At 38.8% G+C, this 22,920-nt stretch overlaps 1 protein-coding gene across 2 annotated transcripts in view; it reads right to left on the minus strand.

Moving 5' to 3' along the window:
- Positions 1–22,920, minus strand: part of CSMD1 (CUB and Sushi multiple domains 1) — a 2,070,470-nt gene that overhangs the window by 245,382 nt on the left and 1,802,168 nt on the right. For both annotated transcript variants that reach the window (XM_034966977.3, XM_034966976.3), the window contains exons 34-37: positions 17,682–17,885; positions 16,640–16,764; positions 15,653–15,749; positions 9,436–9,540 (exon numbers count right to left, since the gene is read on the minus strand). In XM_034966977.3, the coding sequence (XP_034822868.1) occupies positions 9,436–9,540; positions 15,653–15,749; positions 16,640–16,764; positions 17,682–17,885 (531 nt within the window). The remainder of the gene's footprint in view (positions 1–9,435; positions 9,541–15,652; positions 15,750–16,639; positions 16,765–17,681; positions 17,886–22,920) is intronic.

A 22,920-nucleotide genomic window follows, 5' to 3' on the forward strand; every position in this document is an offset into this window, starting at 1 on the left:
TATCCTGACACCAAAGGAATGATTTAAAAAAATAGAATAATCACAATTTTCAAGTGAGCACAACTTGTCAATGAGACAATATACTTCTATATCTAGCTCTCTATTGAAATACATTCTTTGTAGTATCATCCTTTAGATTTATCCATTATTTGGGAATAGAGGATATATGTGTGCTCAGATAATGCCAGTTTAACACTTGTTAAATATTTTGCATCCTGTGTCTCTATATTTGGGTTCAGAAACCCACTGTGAGTCAACAGTTTTCCCTTTCTGTAGCATGCTTCTGTTTCCAAAGGCTAGACTTACCTAAATGATATTATATTTAATGAAAGTAAACTCACTCAAAAACTAAAGGATCTACAAAATCCTGAGAATTCCCTTATGCAGTAAATCCAGCTCCTTGCCTGTCTCAGAACCATGTAAAATCAATGACTTCCAATTATTCTTAGAATAAATCCTGGGCTACAACGTACTGCGCACTCTGGCTCTTGCCCCCTTTTTCAACCTTCTTTCCTTTTCTTCTTTGTCTTCCTCTTCTGACTGCTCACAGCCCTTCCTTGTTCTACATTTTTGTTTGTTTTGTTTCACAAATGTGCTGGGTTCTTTTCCACCTGGGGTCTCTGTATTGATATTTTGCTTTGGCTACAGCGTTTTTTTCCTAAGTGATTTTATGGCTGACTACTGCTCATTTTTTTTCTAGGGATACTTTTAACCTGAGGCACTGCTGTCATCTGCACCTCAGAACCCCGCCAATTTGCTTCAAGGTGCTTATCATAACCTATAACCAGATTTAGGTGTTTTCTTTCTAATTGTGTCACCACCTCAAGAATTTAAATTTGAAATTAGTAGAGACCACATTGATCTTGTTATCTGGTTGTGACTCTACTTACAGAGTCAAGAGGGCAGGGCGGGACATGTGAGTGGAGTGTGCATAATTGGTGGTGCACGTAGGGAACCTACAGGACACTTAAGGGGGGCAGAGAAGGGGAATGGAGAAAGAATCACCCTCAGGGGAGATGGGAGGAAGGCCCACATGCACTCTGTGAAGGTCATTCCTAAAGAAAAACAAACCAAACATCGTCTCCCATGAGGCACAAGGGCAGTTGAACCCAGTGGCAATTGTAAGTTTCCAATGAAACCCTTTCCCACATGGGCAACATTCTAAAACAACAGTGGAGTGAGAAGCGGCAATATTTATTTCACAATTGATGATTTTCTGAAGCAATAAGCAGGAGGTCAGCTTGGAAGTACGTGACGTTACTGATAGGACCTACCACTGAAATAACTGAGGTAATCGTAAGTGGCTGTCCCAAGAAGTGATTGTAGGATGAGTCCACCCCTACCCCTGCCTTGTCAAATACATTAGAACTTGAAACTCCAAAGACTTGTGGAGGACAACTTGATTTTAATCACTTTATTTAGGAAGGAAGTCAACTGAAGCACCATGCGATTACGTAATTTATTTGGCACCTGTCCCTTACACTGAGTAATTGTTAAAACACCAAAATATCACCAGTAGGAGTAAAATTTTAATCTGTTATTAGTTTTTTGTGTTACACTCAACACACAAATAAATATTGAATGCCTAAAATAATATTGTAGAAGTGACTTCACATTCCCAGACGAGGCTCTGGAATTCTCTGTGATGTAAGACAGAAGCCAGAATTTACATTGTTTTAGATATTTCCATGGTCCTTGGTGCACTTAGAACAGTAGGGATGAGAGAGACATGAATAATCTTTGATTGATGTTAATGAAAGCAATTTTAATAGGACACAGGAATGCATTGTTTGTGGCCAAACTGTGAAGTTGAAGGTGGGTCTTAGGAAAATTTTTTGAAATGAATATGTGGAAAAAGATCTTATGGAGTAATTAATGTAGAAATAAATGCAGTAAGTGTCTTAACATGAGGCAATTAAGATTAGTTATTACACTATTGGATGAATGCTGGTTTATATGGTGCTTCCTCTGTTGGAGGTAGGAAGCTCTCGTCTCAGTGCACAGAATGAAACCTCTGTAAACACACTTGCTATATTGGAGTTCTGCTTTCTCTATGTATCATGTTTCCTGTGATGTTACTCATGTTCACCAAAATTCAAATTAAGAACTCTCCTCAGTAGTGTTAATGTAATATTAAAGTGCCATTAAAGCATGTATTAATAATTTGAATGTGCTTATAAGGATTATTGTAATTATAGGGGCTAATCCAAGTTATCTGTATTCAATTATGGCAACGTCCTGCCAAAAATGTTGAGTATGTTTCATTTCAAAGGACATAAGGCATTTTCCAGAATTTTAATCCTCATTTAGATACTTCCTTCTAAGTACCTGTTTTGAGATGACGAAATGAAATGGAGCTCATACATCAGTGAAAACAAGAATTAAGGAAGTATTTTAATGGCACATTCATAAGAAACGTGACTTCACAGTAATATTCTATTGACCAGTGTAATCATCAGCACAGCCAAATGCAGAAATTAATTCAGTTAGTTATATTATGTTCCCAAAATTATATCAGAAATTGAGACAGAGTCCAGGCACAGTGGCTCAAGCCTGTAATCCCAGCACTTTGGGAAGCTGAGGTGCGAAGATGGCTTAAGCTCAGGAGTTGAAGACTAGCCTGGGCAACATGGTGAAACCCTGTCTCTATTAAGAATACAAAAAATTAGCTGGGTGCGGTGGCATTTGCCTTCAGTCCCAGCTACTCCAAAGACTGAGGTGGGAGGATTGCTTGAACCCAAGAGGTTGAGACTGAAGTGAGCTGAGATCATGCCACTGCACTCCAGCCTGGGCCAGAGTGAGATTCTGTCTCAAAAAACAAACAATAAACAAACTATAAAAATTGAGACATAAAGATCACTCCTATATTTTCTAGAAAAAATTTTAAAAGACTATATTCTCACAAACAAGTACCTTTTAGAATATAGAACTAAGAGCTTATCTCTCTTAATTACTGTTTTCTTTTCAAAAAGATAATTACGTAAGTAAATGCCATTTCCTTTTATGATTTTATTGTCAGAACATTTAAAGCTAAATGTAAAGCCTAATAATAGCTATCTTAAAAATCTAGGTGGCTGATATATTTATAGCTATCTCTTTGGTTGGGCTGCCTTTAAAATTTTTTCCATTGAATTTTTTTTTATTGTACACACTTTTTTTATGTTGCATCAAACACTTAAAGAGAAGGCAGTTTATCACTTTAAAAAATCTAGATACTCTTATTTTTTACATGTTTGACTATGTATTTTTTGAGTGAGATCTTATTTGTTCATGACATATTTTTTCACTATATACCTTACTACCAATTATATAAATACATGCAAGAATGACTTAATCATGTATAAGTTTTGAACTCAGTGCCTTTAAAATAGTAGTACTATATCACAAAATTATCTACATATGTTAATAATTGCAAAATATAAAAGTGTGAATCAAATCAGGTACAATAGTAAAATATTTATGTTTAGCTTGTAACGATAAAGTCATTTGACTAAAGAAAAGTAATACTTTGAACTTTCAACTATACTAAAAATGTAGAAACAATGTCTCAATTTTACTCCCACCTGGTAAAGAAATAGCGTCAATTCAAATAATGAAAGACTTGTTATATTTGTTTTCTTCCAATTACCTCTTTTTTCCTCATAACCACAAATCACTGATTCAAACTCCTACCTTATTCAGAATATATTGTAAATGTGATACTGCAATTTTTCTATCAGGATTTTCTACTTCTACTTCCTTCTTTCCTTTCTTTCATCCCTCCCTTCCCTCCCTCCCTTCCTTCTTTCCTTCCTTCTTTTTCCCTTCCTTCCTGCCTGCCTGCCTTCCTTTTTCCCTTCCTTCCTTCCTTCTTCCCTCCCTCCCTCTCTCCCTTCCTGCCTTCCTTCCTTCCTTCCTTTTTTTCCTCCCTCCCTCCCTCCCTTCCTGAGGCTGCCTTTCCATGGGTTTCATGTTTGAGGCCCTGTTCCCTCTGCATAGGCTTCTGTATCTACGAGCAGAGCTTTAGACGTGGGAACATGGATTCCACACTGGACCATGTCTACTGCTGGGCTACTATTTAAGAAAGAGTAACTTAAATTTGCTTTGCAGAATATCTTAGTATTATATCTTATGGATTCTAAATATATTTTGTTAACTTCACTGGGTTTCCTAGTAGTGAATGTGAATTAGGAGTAAAAGTAACCTTTTAAGAAAGGCAGTGAAATAAAAACCTTACACAGAATTACTTTGGAGCTATTTTGACTCAGTGGCATACATTAACACTAAAGAAGCTAGGATAACTGCAACAGTCTTTTGCTTGAGTTCAAACATACCAGTTAGGTTTAGGATATTAATTCTGGATAGATGTCATTAGATGAGGTATTGAATGTTTCACTGTCTTGTTAGAAGTAAGCTAAATTAGAAATAACTTGGAAAGACAGAAATACGTATAAGCTGAATCATAATAATAGTCAAATTTAGTGAAGAAGGCCTGAAAGTGAAAAATATGATTATTAAACAAGTATTATTATATATTAAAATCAAAATAGTTTCTATTGTAAGCAATCTCTAAATGGAAAGCAATTCTTAATTAGAGGGAACCATTCTGCTAATAATTAATCTTTAATGAGAATATACATTAAATTTAATTCTGTAATTTATCTGTGAACATCGCTGAATGTTTTCACAGTTATGATGAAATCCATCACTATATTAAAGTTATGTTGGGGACAGATAGATAGATTTCATTAAAAAGTGTGCATTAAAAAAAAACTTCTCCACAGTTAACCTAAAAAATATTTTAGTATTGGTATAACTATCTTTGAACTAGGGCAATTTTCAAACCCCTAAGACCCTTAAAATCTCTAGAGTAATTTTAAAACCTACTAGAGAAATTTTCAGATCCTTACATTGTAAAACCCCGTGAACTAGAACAATGTAAAAATCCCATCCACTTGGGATGTAGAAATCTGCAAAATAGAACATCCCTCCCACTTTAACAATGTAAAAATACTGAAGTATAAAATGATAGCTTTTCTTGAACCCATCAGAGAGATGCGTGGTAGGTACCCTGGTGACCTCATTTCCTTTTCTTTCTTTCTTTTTCTTTTTCTTTCTTTTTTTTTTTTTTTTTTTCTTGAGACAGGGTCTTGCTCTGTCTCCCAGGCTAAAGTGCAGTGGTGCAATCATGGCTGTCTGTAGCCTCGGCCTCCTGGGCTCAACTGATCATCCCACCTCAGCCTCCTGTGTAGGTGAGACTACAGGTGAGGCCACCATGCCTGGCTAATTTTTGTAGTTTCTATAGAGATGAGGTTTTGCCATGTTGCCCAGGCTGGTCTTGAGCTTCTGGGCTCAAGCGATCCACTCACCACAGCCTCCCAAAGTGCTTGGATTATAAGCATGAGCAACCATGCCTGGCTTGGTGACCTCATTTCTAAAGGACAAACTCCCCCAGAACAGACGAGACCCACATGCTATGTGTGCAGCAAAACAATGGGGAAAGGCGACCAGAAAAGAACCATCAGCTTAATAAACACCAACTGCCGCAAGTGGAGCCTGGGCCTCATGTGGCTCCGGATGCAGACGCATGGCGAGTGTGCCCTTCCACCCACAGGCCTCTATCAGGGGGCTATAAGAAAGGCTAGGGGCACAGCTGCAGGCCAGAAAGAGCTGTCCCAGCCCCCAATGCAGAGGCTCTGTGACGAGAAGGGCGTGAAACACCATGCATGTCCCTGAAGCTTTGCTCTTAGGAAACACAAATCTTAAACCACTGCAGGGGTGCAGCAAAACCTGTCATTTCAGGATCTCATATTATACATAAAGTGACATAAGATTATTTGAAGGTAAGCTCTGCTCTATAAAAGGTGTGTTTCAATCTCTAGGAGACCATTACAATATTAAAAATTCTTCCCTAATAAGCCCATAGTAGGGATAACTGGGGCAATAAAAATACTTAATTACACCAAAATCTGTCAGAGAATGTGGGAAGAAATAATAAAAAAACAGATGGGGTAAATAGAAACACTCCAGTCTCAGGGCCCGTGTGTTCAATCTTGTTGTTCCTCCCACCAGCTTCCACCAGATCAATACTGAGTTCAGTAACAGTCACTGCCACCTTGTTGGCCAGCAGTAAGATCCATCCTGTACACCTTGAGGTCAGGCTTTGTAATTTCCAGGATAAATCAATATTATCACCGTTCACACAGTTGCACTCTAAGATATCTGGATATGTGTTTTGTCTTGGTTTCATTGGTTTTCTTTAGAAAAGAACGCAGAACAAGAGTGACACTTGTGTTAATTCTCACATGTCCAGTTAAGTTAAATAACATGAACGAAGACTAAATGGCTATAGAATATATTAATAATTCAAAGATGCTGATCTTTTTGAGCTTTTACTTGGATTCTGTAAGATTACAAAGAATCTAGGTCATATACATTAAACCAGAGGATTCTGTAAGATCCCTGAGAATGTAGATCATATACATTAAACCAGACCTTCTTGGAACTGCTTTTGCTACCATTACTATTTTACAGCCCATCTTTCAAATATAAGTGTTTGGTTTTTGTTTGAGAAATTTCCACCAGTGTCCATTTGGATGTACTATGGTTAAGGGGGCCTAGTTTTCGTCTCTACATGAGAAAAGAACTCCTGAGATAGAAGTAGATGTAGATAAGCCTTAATGGCCCAGGTTTTAGAACCAGGCATACTTGATCCTCAGTATGGACTCACAAGCTCCTTGATTCTCCAGACATTTTTCAGACAGCACTGACTTCTGGTGTCATTGTTTGTAAAACAGCCATCTGTATGTCACCTTCCTAGTAGGGTAGTCTGGATACCTCGCAAGGTGCTCATTAAATGGTATTCGTAATAAAATGCACTTTTCATGCCTGCCTCTGCATGCCATCTGTTATTAACAGTGTGGCTAGGACCCAGGAAGGCTAAAAATGCTCTATGCTCTGTTTCTTCCATTGGAAAAACTGAGCAGACTTCAAAAATATAGGGCTGTTTTAAGGACAAATAAGTAAAAAGCGGTAACAAGTTTAGAGCAAGACCTGGCATAGAGTAAGCGTCTACTTTTTTTTCCATTTTTATTTCATGGACATAAAATAAAAATCTGAATTTAGAGATTTGTAGATTGGCAGTCCATATCTTAAAATAAATGCAAAAATATGTCAACAAATTTAAGATATCAGAAAATCTTTGGCGATTTACATCAACAGTCCTGATACCATTTGACGCTAATTGTAGTAAGGTTAATTCTACAAATACTTTCTATAATCTATATTTCTTTTTTTTTTTTTTTTTTTGAGACGGAGTCTCACTCTGTCACCCAGGCTGGAGTGCAGTGGCGCGATCTTGGCTCACTGCAAGCTCTGCCTCCCGGGTTCACGCCATTCTCCTGCCTCAGCCTCCTGAGTAGCATGGATTACAGGCCTACCATCACGCCTGGCTAATTTTTTGTATTTTTAGTAGATACGGGGTTTCAACGTGTTAGCCAGGATGGTCTTGATCTCCTGACCTCGTGATCTGCCCGCCTTGGCCTCCCAAAGTGCTGGGATTACAGGCGTGAGCCACAGTGCCCAGCCTATAATCTATATTTCAAATTCTGGCATGAAGAATAGGAACAGAGAAATCAGTTCCTCTTAATAATTGAATGGCATAAACTATCAGAATGGTGTTAGTATAAAAAACAACCACTTGAAAAAGAAAATAACAAACAAAAATGTGGCATTATGTTTAGCCCGATTAAAAAATACATTAAATAATTAAAGAAAAGCTTGGATTCTCAAAGTTCATCTGAATGAGAAATATGTTAGTCTCTCTTTTTTAATGAATGATATTGTCTAGGAATAAAGAGAAATGTAGATAATTATATTGATGGGGCTGAAGCCCAGGTAAATGCATATCTCACTGTATATAATAATAAGCATAGATGAATTATTTCACTAGCCCCTCTTTCCAAGACAAAGGAATAAAAACCCAGATGCTACAGGATAACTTTGAGAATGATAAGAGCATTCATCAATACTAACTCCCCCAAAACTATTAGTGAATTTTTAAATACTATCATAAACAAGGCTTATGTTTTTCTATCTACAGAGATTCACAAAGTATATCAAAGTAGCAGATTTTCCAGACACATCCTACATAAGTAACATCCACAGTATCATTTTACACTGTCACTGAAGTAGTCCTGTTCATATAAATTGAAATAAACTTGCAGACAAATGCCCATAATAAGCAGGAAAATTTAACCAGAATGTGATACAGCCCTGTGGTTTGTGCCTGGCTTAGAATATTTATCATCAGCTGGCAATCTGGCCTTCCAAAAATATGCATGCATTTACATCCTAGCAAACTGTTTATCTCAATTCAAAAGATCACTTATTAAAGCTTATCCATGTATTTGCTTATTTGCAACTGCTTATTAAAGGAGATGAATATCAACGTTAAACATTTTTAGTGCTTGAAAACAGGTCCTAAAATAAACCTTACTCTCATTGGAAATTCTTATTTCGCTTTTACAAGGTTTACCTGCATAATCAAATGCCAAAAAAGATTTGTGAATCTGACCTTTGTCATTCCATTTATCAGACTATTAACTCCGTCTCACATCCATCTTTAAAAGGTTAGAGTCGACTGTGCGATGCCTTCCTCCAATTAAAATGAATAACACACAAATGCAGGCTCCGGAGCAACAGCTCTCTACTCGTTCTTATTTTAACTGCCTTTGAGACTAGAAACAGAAGAGGCTTATGACCATAATCTAGGCAGAAGTTAGGATTGTCCACCTTCTGGGGAATGCTAATATGAGTATTTTTTAATTACTCATAAAAAACTGGTAATATTACAAGTGGTTCATTTTTGTGCTTTTTAATACAAACAACCTGAAATTATAGCAGTTATATCTAATTACTTGAGATTTGAACTTATACATTTACCCATTAATTTGTCTCTCATAATGTATATTTCTTTTGTTTGTTTGTTTGTTTGTTTTTGAAACGGCATCTCGCTCTGTCACCCGGGCTGGTGTGCAGTGGTGCAATCTTGGCTCATGGCAACCTCTGCCTCCCAGGTGATTCTCCTGCCTCAGCCTCTTAGGTAGCTGGGATTACAGGCGCCCGTCACCATGCCCAGCTAATTTTTTTTTGTATTATTATTATTTTTTAGTAGAGACGGGGTTTCTCCGTGTTGGACAGCCTGGTCTTGAACACCTGATGTCTGGTGATCCGCCCACCTCTTCCTCCCAACGTGCTGGGATTATAGGCATGAGTCACCGCAACTGGCTTATGCATTTCATAGAGCCAGATTTCATAACACTAAATTTCATGCAAGTCTTTCACAGTTTTAGAACAATAATATTTCACTGTTTAATAAGAGCATGATTTATTTTTTCTTTAAAAAAATGACTCAGTATAACAGTGGAAGCTGTATACAGAAAGAGTTGACCTTACTTTTGTATTCCAGGTGGAAACCAGCAGCTGCCACACTAATGTCAGACTGGAAATGCAGGTAGAGTTGGTTGGAAGTACTGTTCAGCAGTGCTGGTACTGTGGTGCCTGTAAGAAACAATGCGGATAGAATTTTAATACTACAAATACATTCACTTTTCTAAATATAAAACATATGAGGATACTTATTAGGCTTACAAATCCCTATAGTTTGTCTGATTGCCACATATTTAATCTGAGTGTTGGTTTTATTATGTATTCAGCCATTCTATTTTTCTAGGTACAATAAAAAGTTACCCATTGTCTGCTCTGACCTGCTAAAGTCGATGTGACACCTTTCTCTTGTGCTTTCTATTGTACAAAAACTCCTATTGTACCATGAGGTTTTTTTGCATTGTTTTATCCATGTAATCTTCTGCTTCTTAAATTTATTTTTTTACTTGACATGAACAGAGAGGAAAGAAAAGTTCAACAGCCAAGAGTAATGAGGGTTGAGGGAGCAGTCGGACCAGGTGGATAGTGATCTGAGATATCCTTCAGAAGACGTTGCTTTTGACCCTGTATATATGCTCTTCCTGATCCCTATGTGACTCATGCTGAGTAATGTTCCCCCTGGATCTGTTGATGATTTCAACTAAAGATGCATGAAAAGGAATATATAGGGCTATTTTGGCATAGTGATTTCTTTACTTAAAATGTTCTAGCCTGCATCACAGTAACTAACTGATTGGAAAGGGCAATACAGGTACCGAGGACCAGGGTAAGAAAGAAGTAATGATGCTGGCAGGTGCTGAGGAAAAGAAAATCGTTCATCACTCAGAAGTTTGAGACATTTTGGTGGAATGCATCATAATATGGAAAAATAATAGACAAGTTTAAGTCACTTTTTTCCTGATGTGTGTATGTTCAATACTCTAGTAAAATCATTCTCTAAATTAGAGGTGTATACATACTCGATGTCAAAGAAATATCCATTGTGTAAAAATAACCACAGTGTAGACAAATTATTCAAGTACTGGTGTATAAAGGGAGAAATGATAATTTAAATAACAAAGCAAAGAAATAAGTTGATAATTATTCAAAACAGATGAACATTATTGAAAAGATAAGATTGTCTATCATCCTTAGCTCACCACTTAAACTATCCAATATCCCCCAACAGATTTTATTTTTTTAGATGGAGTCTCGCTCTGTCACCCAGGCTGGAGTGCAGTGGCACAATCTTGGGATTCTCCTGCCTCAGCTTCCCAAGTAGCTGAGATTACAGGCATGCTCCACCATGTCCTGCTAAGTTTTGTATTTTTAGTAGAGATGGGGTTTCACCATGTTGGCCAGGCTGCTCTCGAACTCCTGACCTCAAGTGATCTGCTTGCCTCGGCCTCCCAAAGTCCTGGGATTACAGGTGTGAGCCACTGCACCCGGCCCCCAAGAGATTTGATCAGACCAATAACCCCAGGCAAGGACTCTGGCTGTCTCTTTATAAGAAGCTCTGTGTGTGTGTGTGTGTGTGTGTATTGTTAGAGATGTGGTTTCACCGTGTTAGCCAGGATGGTCTCGGGGTACTCTGGCTGTCTCTTTACAAGAAGGTGTGTGTGTGTGTGTGTGTGTGTGTGTGTGTGTGTGTGTGTGTGTGTGTGTGTGTCTGTGTGTATGTGTGTGTATTGTTAGTAGAGAAGGGGTTGTTAGTAGAGAAGGGGTTTCACCGTGTTAGTTAGGATGGTCTCGATCAACTGACCTCGTGATCCGCCCGCCTCAGCCTCCCACAGTGCTGGCATTACAGGCATGAGCCACCGCACCCGGCCTAGAAGAGGCTTTTTAAACATGAAGTATGTCGAAATGAACGCCTAATCTATCTATCCCTGAAACATCGAGTAGGTCTCTAACGCCTAATCTATCTATCCCTGAAACATCGAGTAGGTCTCTAACGCCTAATCTATCTATCCCTGAAACATCGAGTAGGTCTCTAATGTTTCTCAACAGTACCATCGGCATCCACCGACGTGACGAACTGAACGCCTAATCTATCTATCCCTGAAACATCGAGTAGGTCTCTACTGTTTCTTAATACCATCGGCATCCATCCACATCATCACATTCAAAGCTTCCTCCTTCTCCATGACCCCAGACTGCCCTCCAATCAGTCATCAGGCCTTAACTGGCGTGCATTCTAAATATTTTCCCAAATTATTTCACTTACTTCATATTATCTTCACAACAATCACCCCAGTGCAGGCAGCCTTATGTTAACCAGAATTAGTGCAATAATCTTCCAACTTGTTTTTTTGAGCCTGATCTTTTCCTAATTCAATGTATTCTCCATTCAGCAGTCAGAAAGCACTTTACAAATGTATATATGATGAGACATGTTAAAATTCTCATAGATTCCTGATCATCTTAGGACCAAATTTCACACTCCTTGATTTGGCCCAAAGACCCTGCATGATCTGACTGCTGCTTGCTTTTCTAGCTTCTTATCATTACTTGTTCTTCAGAATCATTTTTTCTTGCTTCAAGAGGCTCTGTATCATAGGCCTGGGATGTTCATTCCTTCTCCTTTGATTCACTTTGACTTTCCTATTTCTATTCATTCAAATATAACCACTTATTTCCCAAACTAAGCCACTCACTCATTCAATAAACATGAGTTTATCAGCCAGATAAACTACTAACTCATTTTCCAAACATACTAGTTATTCTCTGACTTCGTGCAAAGCAGAACCTTCCCTGATTAGGACACAGCCTCAAAAACTTGAACCTCATCAAATCCTTAAAGGCAATGAGCAGACCAACGGTGCCATGCAAAATATGACTGTGACAGCTTTAATCTGTCTTCAGTTCTGCTCTTATCACATTCATCTCCTGCCTGGGCTAATGAAATAGCCATCAACTGAGCTTCAGAATGGATATTTGCCTTCTTCTTACGCATTTATTCTGCACACAAAATAACCTGCTTACAATTAAATAATGCTTCCACATTTTATTTCTATACATGGGCATACGACGTGTCTTTTAATAAAATTTTAGGTCAACTTCTTGATCTATACTGTGCTTTCAGGACTCATCCTACGGAGATGGGGAAATTTAATCTTTACCATGGCTGGGAATTCCTTTCCTGCCTCAGGATAGCCAATAGTCTCAGACTTTTGAGTCCTTGACTCCTTACTTCACATAAGCTCATTCTCCAACCTTATCCGGACCCTTAAATTTTAGCAGTTTCATGTTTTTGTGCACAGCTTTGATAGAATGCTCTTTGCCAAGTCCCTGCTCCAAAATCTAGCCTAAGTGCATCAGGCTACCACTTTGTTTTCAAGGTCCTGTCACATCCCTGCTTTGTCCTGGTTTGTCTCCTTTATAATATAGTCTTAATCATATGTATAAGTCCATTGCTTTCTCAAGTTCTCTGAGGTACTCTAGGGAACTATCAAGAACTGAAGGGACCACGGACCCCCTAAATTTATAGCCAGTTGGTCAGAGTGCAGGTGGCCTGGGAGGCCCCGAGGGCTTGCAGCTGACGTCAGAGGGGAGTCCGGTGGAGAAGCATGAAGTGCACGAACTCCGTGCTAACTCCAGGAAATTAGTGTCAGAAGTGCATTGCAGTGGTATTTATGTCAAACATATTTTTTCAAATTTTCTCCTGGCTAACTCCAAAAACTGAAATTAATAAAAAGGAGATTGTTGTTATTTTTCATGCATACAGAGGCAATGTGGTCACTTCTTTTTTTCACTATTATTAGTAAGGCATTTCCCTGCTAACTTTGGCTAATCCATCATGCAGCTGTCTTAATTTTGCCGTCTCCTGCTTTCTGCTGGTAATGCCTGCATTTGTGTGTAAAATGTGTTCTGTCACAGATTTATGACTGAGAACATTAGGTTAAAAACAATTCAATATTTAATACTCTCTTTTGAAAAATTAACCTATTTCTAATATTAGGATATATGAAGTTATTACACATCTGAAGCTAAGTTCACTTGTGATAGTTACTCGAGGGAAGGCTTAATATGAGGTTGCTGTACAGCAGTTGATAAATCCAAATATATGTGAATGATAAGATTTGATCCTCAGACAAAACGTGGCAAGACACATACTTTCTAAGCAGGTTTTACCAACTGAATTCATAAACTGTGAGGTAGGTGCTAGGAATTGTGCATGACACTCAGAGATTAATACAGATTCTGAAGAAAGTTAAATCTCTACAAACTAAAAGAACACTTTACTTAAAAATGAGCAACACAATTCAATATCTGAGTGTAGAGAAACAGACACAGACTGCATGGCTCCCGTGACTTGAAGGATTTCCTGTCTCTCTCTGATTTATCTAGCTATATTTTACTAATCTGTTAATATATTTTAATTTATTTTTCCCAGGTAGCTTTTTTTTCTCTTAAATCTTAAAAAAAAAAAGTGTGACTTTTTTCACTCCTGTAACACCCATCACCTACCTGTAATGCTGTCTGTTTACCAAATATTATTTATATAATTACATTAAGTGTTGGCATCTGTGTAGATTTTAACTTGTGTTGTTGTTGTTGATGATGTTTTTAATGAGAGAGGCCTTATCTTGTATTCCTAACAACAAACACAGTGTCTGATATCTAGCAGGTACTTTAAGAAATCACATGCTAAACTAAACTATTGCAAGAGCTATGTGGTCAGGGGAAGAAAGAGGTATCTCCTAGTGGAGATGGGCCTTGAGTTCTAGCTTTTAAGGACAGTAATGGGCTATTTGAAATAAAAGTTCCTAAAAGTATAAATAGTACACAGGCAGACAAACATGGATTATGAATGACAAATAACAATAAGATGACAGATTGGCACTGTATTCCCAACACCTTAAATGGCCATGCCCAAATAAAAATATGGTTTTATTTGCTGAGAACCAGAGATAAGATCTTTGAACCATTTGAAGTGATAAAATGGAAGTTGTATCAGACACTGTGAATGGCCTGTGTGCTATCTATTTTCTTTATGTTTTTTAACCTATTGAGTAAAAGTAGAACGGAAATGTTTAGGGAAAAAATATTCACAGTTAAGAAAAAATATATATTCCAGCCTCCCTTTGCAGTAGAGATAAACAACTGACAGAATTCAGACCAATGGGATAGAAGGAGTCAGCTACTGCAAGCAAGAAGGGACTCATGGAAATTAGTACTTTTTCTGTCATCTTGGACAATTCTCTAGTACCTAATCTTTGTTCTTCATTGGTAAAACAGAGATAGCAATAATCCCTTAGAACTTAGTTGGTGCTGTCATATTGGCTAGTTTTGTAATTTTAGTAGAGACAGGGTTTCCCCATGTTGGCCAGGCTGGTCTCGAACTCCTGACCTCAGGTGATCCGGCCACCTCAGCCTCCCAATGTAATGCCGGGATTACAGGCATGAGCCACTGCACCTGGCCATACTCAAGATAAAATTAAGCATTCATGTTAACACACGTTCATAACTGGCAAAGCAAAGGCTCAGGAAGTGTGGGCAATTGTGAGGACAGTGATGACCAGGGAGATAATGGCAATACTGATCATCATCAATGCTCATGAAGTTTGAGTCCTAATGCTATTACAATGCAATGCTATTACAAAGCAAAGTGAAAGAAAGCAGTGTCATGCATCTGGAGGCAGGATATCCTGTTAAACAAAAGCAAAATTGAGATCTGAATGACTCTCCAGGGCAATGGGAAGGGAAGACTTGCAGGGCATTTGGAGAGCAGAATCTTCAAGGCGGGTGCATTCGTGAGAGTCGGAGGTGCAAGGAAGACTAAGAGAGGGTGGACTTACAGTGGACTACAATTTCATGTCTGGCTACATATGAGTAGGGTAGAATCTCAGAACTAGCTGAGCCCACATGCTCAGTGTAATTTTCCCAGATTGCTTAATGTCAGGCTGTGCATTTTAAGAGTTGAGAACTGTTTCCTAACCTCTGCCTCTTTGCTACCTCACATTATTATTCCTGGCTTCTGCTGCCAGCCTGAGACCTGCCACATGTCAAAGCTGTACTATCTGACACTTTTAGATTGGTCTCCTCCTCGTGGAGAACACAGCTTTGTTTTTACTCACCTGTTTCTTGATGGTCTTACTCTAAGACTTTCAGCACTAGAGCAACCATTATGGAGATAGAAGAATTGTGTAGGAAAATTTCTATGTGGAGTGTTTGTTGTTATTTATGTTGTTTTCTTGGTGTTTGCAGATTTTGAGTCACACAGGTGAGGAAATTGACTCCATCTTACCTGAGAAGCTTCCCAGTCTCGGTGCGGTCACATCCCCACCATCGTGGATCTCAAGGGAGTCCCAGTTCTGCTCCGTGGCAAAACTGATCACTTGGATCTACCAAACCATGACATTAAGTTAATATTTATTTTTGGCTTAACACAATTAGTCTAATTAGATGGGGTTTTGGGGTTTTTCATGATTAAGGTGTATATATGTATATATATGTATATACATAAGGTATATACATATATACACCTTAATAATGCCTCCAATGCCATATATATATATACATATACACCTTAATAATGCCTCCAATGCCATAATATTATATATATACCTTAATCATGAAAATCATCTATCTATCTACATATATATGGCAAAATTTAAAAAAACAAACCATCAAAGAACAATTTATTTTTCTTTTCTTTTTTTTTTTTTTTTTTTTTTTTTTGAGATGGAGTCTTCCTCTGTCACCCAGGCTTGAGTGCAATGGTGCGATCTTGGCTCACTGCAACCTCCGCCTCCCAGGTTCAAGCAATTCCCCTGCCTCAGCCTCCCTAGCAGCTAGGATTACAGGCATATACTACCATGCCTGGCTAGTTTTTGTATTTTTAGTAGAGACAGGGTTTCACCATGTTGGCCAGGCTAGTCTTGAACTTCTGACATCAAGTGATCTTCCTGTCTTGGCCTCCCAAAGTGCTGGGATTACAGGCATGAGCCAATGTACCCGGCTGAAAGAACAATTTCTACAAATGGTACTTTTTATAGTTTTTATTCTAAAAAAATTGATTATATGTATTCAAAATATAGAAACATGGTTAGAAATATTTTGTAGAAAAGGGAAACAGAGTATAGTCTATGTATTTAAAATAACCAATATAAAAGGAAAAAAGAGAGAGGGAGAGAGAGAGAGATGGAAAGAAAGATAGAACAAAAGAATGAAAGAAGGAAGCCCATGGACCCCAGCTGAGCCCTGTTGTAGACTGTGGACTTCAAGGACTCACCTGAATTCCCGAGCCCTCCGTAACTATGATCTTCCATATACAGTTCAAGTTGTTTCCGTATGGCTCAGGGTAGCCGGGGGACAGGATTGTACCTCTTCGTTGAGTGAAATTGCCACTGCAGGGTACTAAAAGACAGAACCATATGTCATGAAATAAAGTGCTGTGGGACAGTGTTGATTTGGCATGCAGTTTTCTTTCACTGTGTGACCAGACGGTAAGAGAAAATGTACATTAACAATGATACGTTAAACGGCATTTTTAGCCAAGGTAAAATTCAGTGTATTCTCTTTTAAATTAGCAAAATAATTATTACCTATTATGCTACTCAGTTATAGATCTTGAGTCTATAAATAAATCTATCCAAGTTCTCTAAGAAGGGATGATGTCTAATGATGGCATCTCCAAAGTGAATTCTGTTTAGAATAATTTACCTACTATAATTTAAGGACCTTGGCAGAGTCTTCTCTTCTCCATGCAGACATGCATCTCCAAATGATATTAATGAGATTTATGAGCAAATTCAAGAGAAGAGGCGCTTAAAATGTACAAATGATTCAAGTGCTAATCATGATTGCGCTGGAGTTTTCCACACAAAATGAAGCAGGTAAACTATAACTAACAAGGTCATTGTTATTCAGCCTGCATTTACCTATTAATTTTCAAACATTCATCAGCATCAATTTATTAAAAGGACGTTACACAAGTAATATAGCAAATCAACATGATAATGGCTTTTTCCCAAAATGACATTATGTTCTACACCCATGACTTTAGAGTTGATGGCCTACTTCATAAATATGGAGAAGGGAAACATGCTTTATCCTTGTTAAGATGATGAGTTGTTTTATGAAACACAATAATTTTTAGGGTTTGGCTACTAACTCAATTATTTCCCATGAAACAAACTGCCCTTTAAATGGGTCATGAGCCAGATGGATTTACGTAGCCTGGATAGAAACATGAGAAGTAACTCTTTGGCACCACCACACAGTTCTGGCGGGCAGCCCCGTGCCCGCGATCGCCGCTTAGGGACACTGCTTACCCACACAGCTGGGGATCGTGTCGTTCCACTGTGCCAAGGCATTGGGCACGGACTGGCAGTGGAGCGCCGTGGAACCCTGAAGCAGGTATCCCGGGTTGCACTCGAATCGGACGATGGAGCCGGCCGAAAACTCAGAACCAATTCTCCTTCCGTATCTGGGCTCGGGGACAGAGCTGCATTGGGTGTCACTGGTACGAGGAACAGCTAGAAGCAAAGTACACAACACAGCCGTCTGTGTCTCCATCAGCAAGCCAGGACGTTGCGTGGAACGTGGGTTTAAGACGGGACCAAGGAAAGCTGATGCAGACAGAGAATTTAATAAAGCCTCCAACAATCGCTATAGAGAATGATTTGAGGAGCTGGGGCCACGCAGAGCTGGTGCAGATAGAGAAGTTAATAAAGCCTCCAACAATCGCTATAGAGAATGATTTGAGGAGCTGGGGCCACGCAGAGCTGGTGCAGATAGAGAAGTTAATAAAGCCTCCAACAATCGCTATAGAGAATGATTTGAGGAGCTGGGACCACGCAGAGCTGGTGCAGATAGAGAAGTTAATAAAGCCTCCAACAATCGCTATAGAGAATGATTTGAGGAGCTGGGACCACGCAGAGCTGGTGCAGATAGAGAAGTTAATAAAGCCTCCAACAATCGCTATAGAGAATGATTTGAGGAGCTGGGACCACGCAGAGCTGGTGCAGATAGAGAAGTTAATAAAGCCTCCAACAATCGCTATAGAGAATGATTTGAGCAGCACGTTCCCAACTGTACTTCGTCCTCAGGACCATCTCAGTGTCCTCATTTCAGATGAGGAAAAAGGCATAAAAAGACTCAGCGCCTTATGAGGACGGATTGATATTCAGGCGATTACATTTAATCATCCTGCTAGTGATAATGAGATGACTAACCATGCGTACTTGTCCTCACAGGCCTCAGAGTCTAATGAGAAAAGCTACCATATGAAGGATTTGTTATAATATGGCCATCATGATGTAATAAAAATCTTAAACTACCATCAGATCCAGCAATCCCACTCGTGTATACTTATCTAAAGGAATTTAAATTGGGATCCCAGAGAAAAATCGGTACTCTCACATTCATTGTAGCATTCTTCAAAATAGTCTAGATGTGCAAACAACCTAAATGTCCATCATCAGATGAACAGATAAAGAAAACATGGAGTAGATAAAAGAAGAAATTCTGCTATTTGTAATAACACGGATGAACCTTGAGGACATCGTGCTAAGTGAAATAAACAAATAAGCAGTCACAGAAGAACGAATACCTTATGATTCTACTTCTATGGGGAGATCTAAAGTAGTGGCACTCATAGAACCTGAGAGATTTACAATGGTAGTTACTGGGGGCTGGGGAACAGGAAAATGGGAAGTAATTGTTGAGCGGGTATAAAGTTTCACTTACATAAAATGAGTATGCCCTGGAGACCTGCTCTACAGCACTGTGTTTATAGTTAAGAGGGTAGATTTTTCTAATTAGAACACCTGCTCCACGTTCCATCATGTTGCATTTATTCCTCCCTAAAGTCACCTAGGATGATCTCAAATCTTAACAAGCCCTGGCTGGGTGCCGTGGCACAAGCCTTTAATCCCAGCACTTTGGGAGGCTGAGGAGGGTGGATCACTTGAGGTCGAGAGTTGGTAGATCAGCCTGGCCAACAGGTGAAACCCCCGTCTCTACTAAAAATACAAAAATTAGCCGGGCGTGGTGGCACATGTCTGTAATCCCAGCTGCTCGGGAGTCTGAGGCAGGATAATCACTTCACCCTGGGAGGCATAAGTTGCAGTGAGCCAAGATCGCACCACTGCACTCCAGCCTGGGTGACAGATTGAGAAAAAAATAAATAAAATAAAAAATGAAAAAATAGCAAGCCCCTCCAGTTCTCTCTTGATGAGACTTTCCTAGGTTCTGTAAAATGGGTGGCCTTCATTGTTGCAGCAAGCAAAAACCCAGGGATATGGAATGACGTGTGTGTATCTCATGGGCTTTGGATAGTGGGTACTGACAGGTACGTATCAGTGCAACGTGTGGGTGAGATAACTATTCAGGTTGTATGGCAGAAATTACCATCTACAGGAGATATTCCTGTTTATCAAAAGGAATGTGGGATAAAGATTAAAAAATACTTCAATTGGCAAAGAGGTCCGTCACACTAGGCAAACTCTGAAAATAGTTATGCCCTTCGAAATTTGCTTATTTTGTTTTTGTCCTCTGCAATGAAAAAGACAGTATTTAGGTACTGTCTCTGGGATTCTATCCTCCTCAGTCCTTCTGTTTCTTCACCCTAAATGCACAGTCCTTTAACAGAATGTGCTCGTATACTCATTTTCTCTTCAAATAACCCTTCTATCTTCCCATGGCTTTTTCTAACACACTGGAATCTGTTTTATTTATTTATTTTCTGTTGAATCACACCAATGACAGACATGATTTGGGTAACTGCTGCTGGGGAAGCAGTTCCATGAAAACGGAAATTGGCAGATTATTTTGATTAAACGATGTTTCAATTTGGTGTTGAGATATTTTCTATCAGAAGGCAAAATTAATAAAAGTGTCTACCTTTCTAACAGCACTGATGTGGAAAATAATTAATGATTTATCAGAATCATTCTTCTCCAAGCTAAAAATGAAATACAGAATAACTATAATATTATATTATAGGCCGAGGATCTTTTATCTGAAATGTTTGGTGTTTCAGGTTTTGAATTCTTGTAGATGTTGGAATATTTGCATAAACATAATGAGATATCTTAGGGATGGGACCCAAGTCTAAACATGAAATTCATTGATGTCTAATACATGCTTTATACACGTAGCCTGATACACCTTCTACACGTGCTTTATCCTTGTTAAGATGATGACTTAGTTTATGAAACACAGTAATTGTAATGGTTTGGCTACTACTCAATTGTTTCCCATAAAACAAGTTGCCCTTTAAATGGGTCACAAGCCAGATGGATTTATGTAGCCTGGAGAGAGGCATGAGAGGCAGCACTATGGCACAACGGAGAAGTTCTGGTGGGCAGCCATTTTATACAATATTTTATATTTTAAAATACAAATACAATATTTTATATTTTAAAATACAAATGCAATATTTTAAATAATTTTGTGCATGAGACAAAGTGTTGACTGCATTTTCTATTGTGATTCGTCCATCACGTGAGGTCAGGTGTGAAATTTTTCCTTTGCGGAGTCATGTTGGTGCTCAAAACAAAGCCGATTTTGGAGCATTTTGAATTTTGGATATTCAGATTAGGGACGCTCAATCCATATAACAAAATATTTCTTGAAATTAGTTGTGTCATGTTTGCATGCTTGAGTATTTTGTTAGAGTTGAATAATGGCATGAAGAAAAAAAAAAGATATCCCATAGAGGCTTGCACAATCATCGCAAGGATCTTCCACAAAATGAAGAGCTATTGCCAGTTTTTCTACTTACGCTAGATTGCTTACAAAATACCTGCTATCGTGGCAAAGGTTGCACTTATCGAAGAGGCTTCAGGTATTGCATCTCTCACTTGTATATCTGGGAGCTATACAAATATATTTGAGAGCTATGCAAACATATTTGTACCTTTGAGAGATACAGGGTATCACTGTCTTTCCAAGTTCCCAAAATGAGGAGAAATACAGCACCAAGGGTCATTTGTACACAAGTCACTATTAACTTTCTTCACGAACTTCAGAGTGGTCTATTTTCAAGGAAAATGACAATACATGAATAACACCTGCAACTGGCTAACATGACAAATAATGTTTTTTAGAGGAAGAAGTTTGGAAAGTGAGGACACCAATTGTAAGGATTTGAGACAGTAGGATAGGGAGGCAGGGAGAAGCTGTGGAATTGAGACATCACAGCTCCACAGAACGTCTGGGCAGGGGGTGGGTGGAAATCAGACGGTGCTGTGTAACTTCATCCTCCCCGCCCGTCCTCTGGGTCTGGCCCTTCACCTGGACATTTCAGACGGCATCCGAGAGAAAAATTCTATCGTCTGTCGTCATCATTCTCTATCCTTTAGGAAATATTTCACACTGCTGTGAAGCCAAATTGAAATCAGCCAGTGGAAAAGTGAGCAGGAATGAGGTCAGCCTGGAATACAGGGTGATCAACAAAATGACTGACTTCTCAGGCCAGACAACCGTGTTTCTTCAGAGGCAGAACGCCCTCCTCTGGGGCTTTGAGGGGCTGAAAGTGGGAAGCGGCGCAAATGTGTGCTCATCTGTCGGGGAAAAGCCAGAAGCATGTTGTGACAGGTTTGATGATCACCCTTCAACACCACAAATGCTCTAAGCTACAGATAGATGCTGCTCCTTTACTGCACCTCTGTTACAGTCGATGTGAAAACCACAACAACAATCATAAAACAAATCTGAGTGCATGTAGGACTCACTTGCAATACCTAAGTGAAGCAGTTTTCTTTTTGATGTAGTGACTGAGGGACATTTTCTATCTCAAAATCATTCCTCTCTCATCGTTGAAAAATCAGGTTGGACAAGCCATTACTAGTCAATGAATTAAAACATACATCACTGAATTGCAAGCAAAATTTTACATTTCTTCTTCTTTGCAAAGAATATGCATTTTATAGGCTCTTGATACAAATGTGAGTTTTTAGATGTGGAAAACTAACTAAGCCATATAATTCATGCCATCTAAAAAGAAGAAGAAACCAAGGGAAAATCAATCAAAACATGTATTTGCCTGCCCAGAAATAACCTCAAGTAAAGAAATTCTTAATGTACATCTTTCCTACCCAAACTGAGAAAAAAATATTTCTGTGTTTTTAGCTCTGTTTATTTTCGGGAGACCATTTGATTAACCATTTTATTTTATTTTATTTCATTTCATTTTTGAGGTGGAGTCTCATTCTGTCACCCAGGGTGGAGTACAGAGGTGTGATCTAGGCTCACTACAATCTCCACCTCCCAGGTTCAAGCAATTCTCCTGCCTCAGCCTCTCAAGAAGCTGAGACTACAGGCACATGCCACCACACTTGGCTAATAATTTTTTTTTTTTTTTGTACTTTTAGTAGAGATGGGATTTCGCCATGTTAACCAGGCTGGTCTCGAACTCCTGAGCTCAGATAATCTGCCTGCCTTGGCCTCCCAAAGTGCTAGGATTATAGGCATGAGCCACCATGACTGGCCTAATTAACTATATTTCCATGAATGCTAAAGAGACCGAGTCTTTCCAGCAGAAGACCCTGGAAAAAGAAACCTTGA

This window comes from Pan paniscus, chromosome 7 (genome assembly GCF_029289425.2).
Source record: "Pan paniscus chromosome 7, NHGRI_mPanPan1-v2.0_pri, whole genome shotgun sequence".
NCBI lineage: Eukaryota > Metazoa > Chordata > Mammalia > Primates > Hominidae > Pan > Pan paniscus.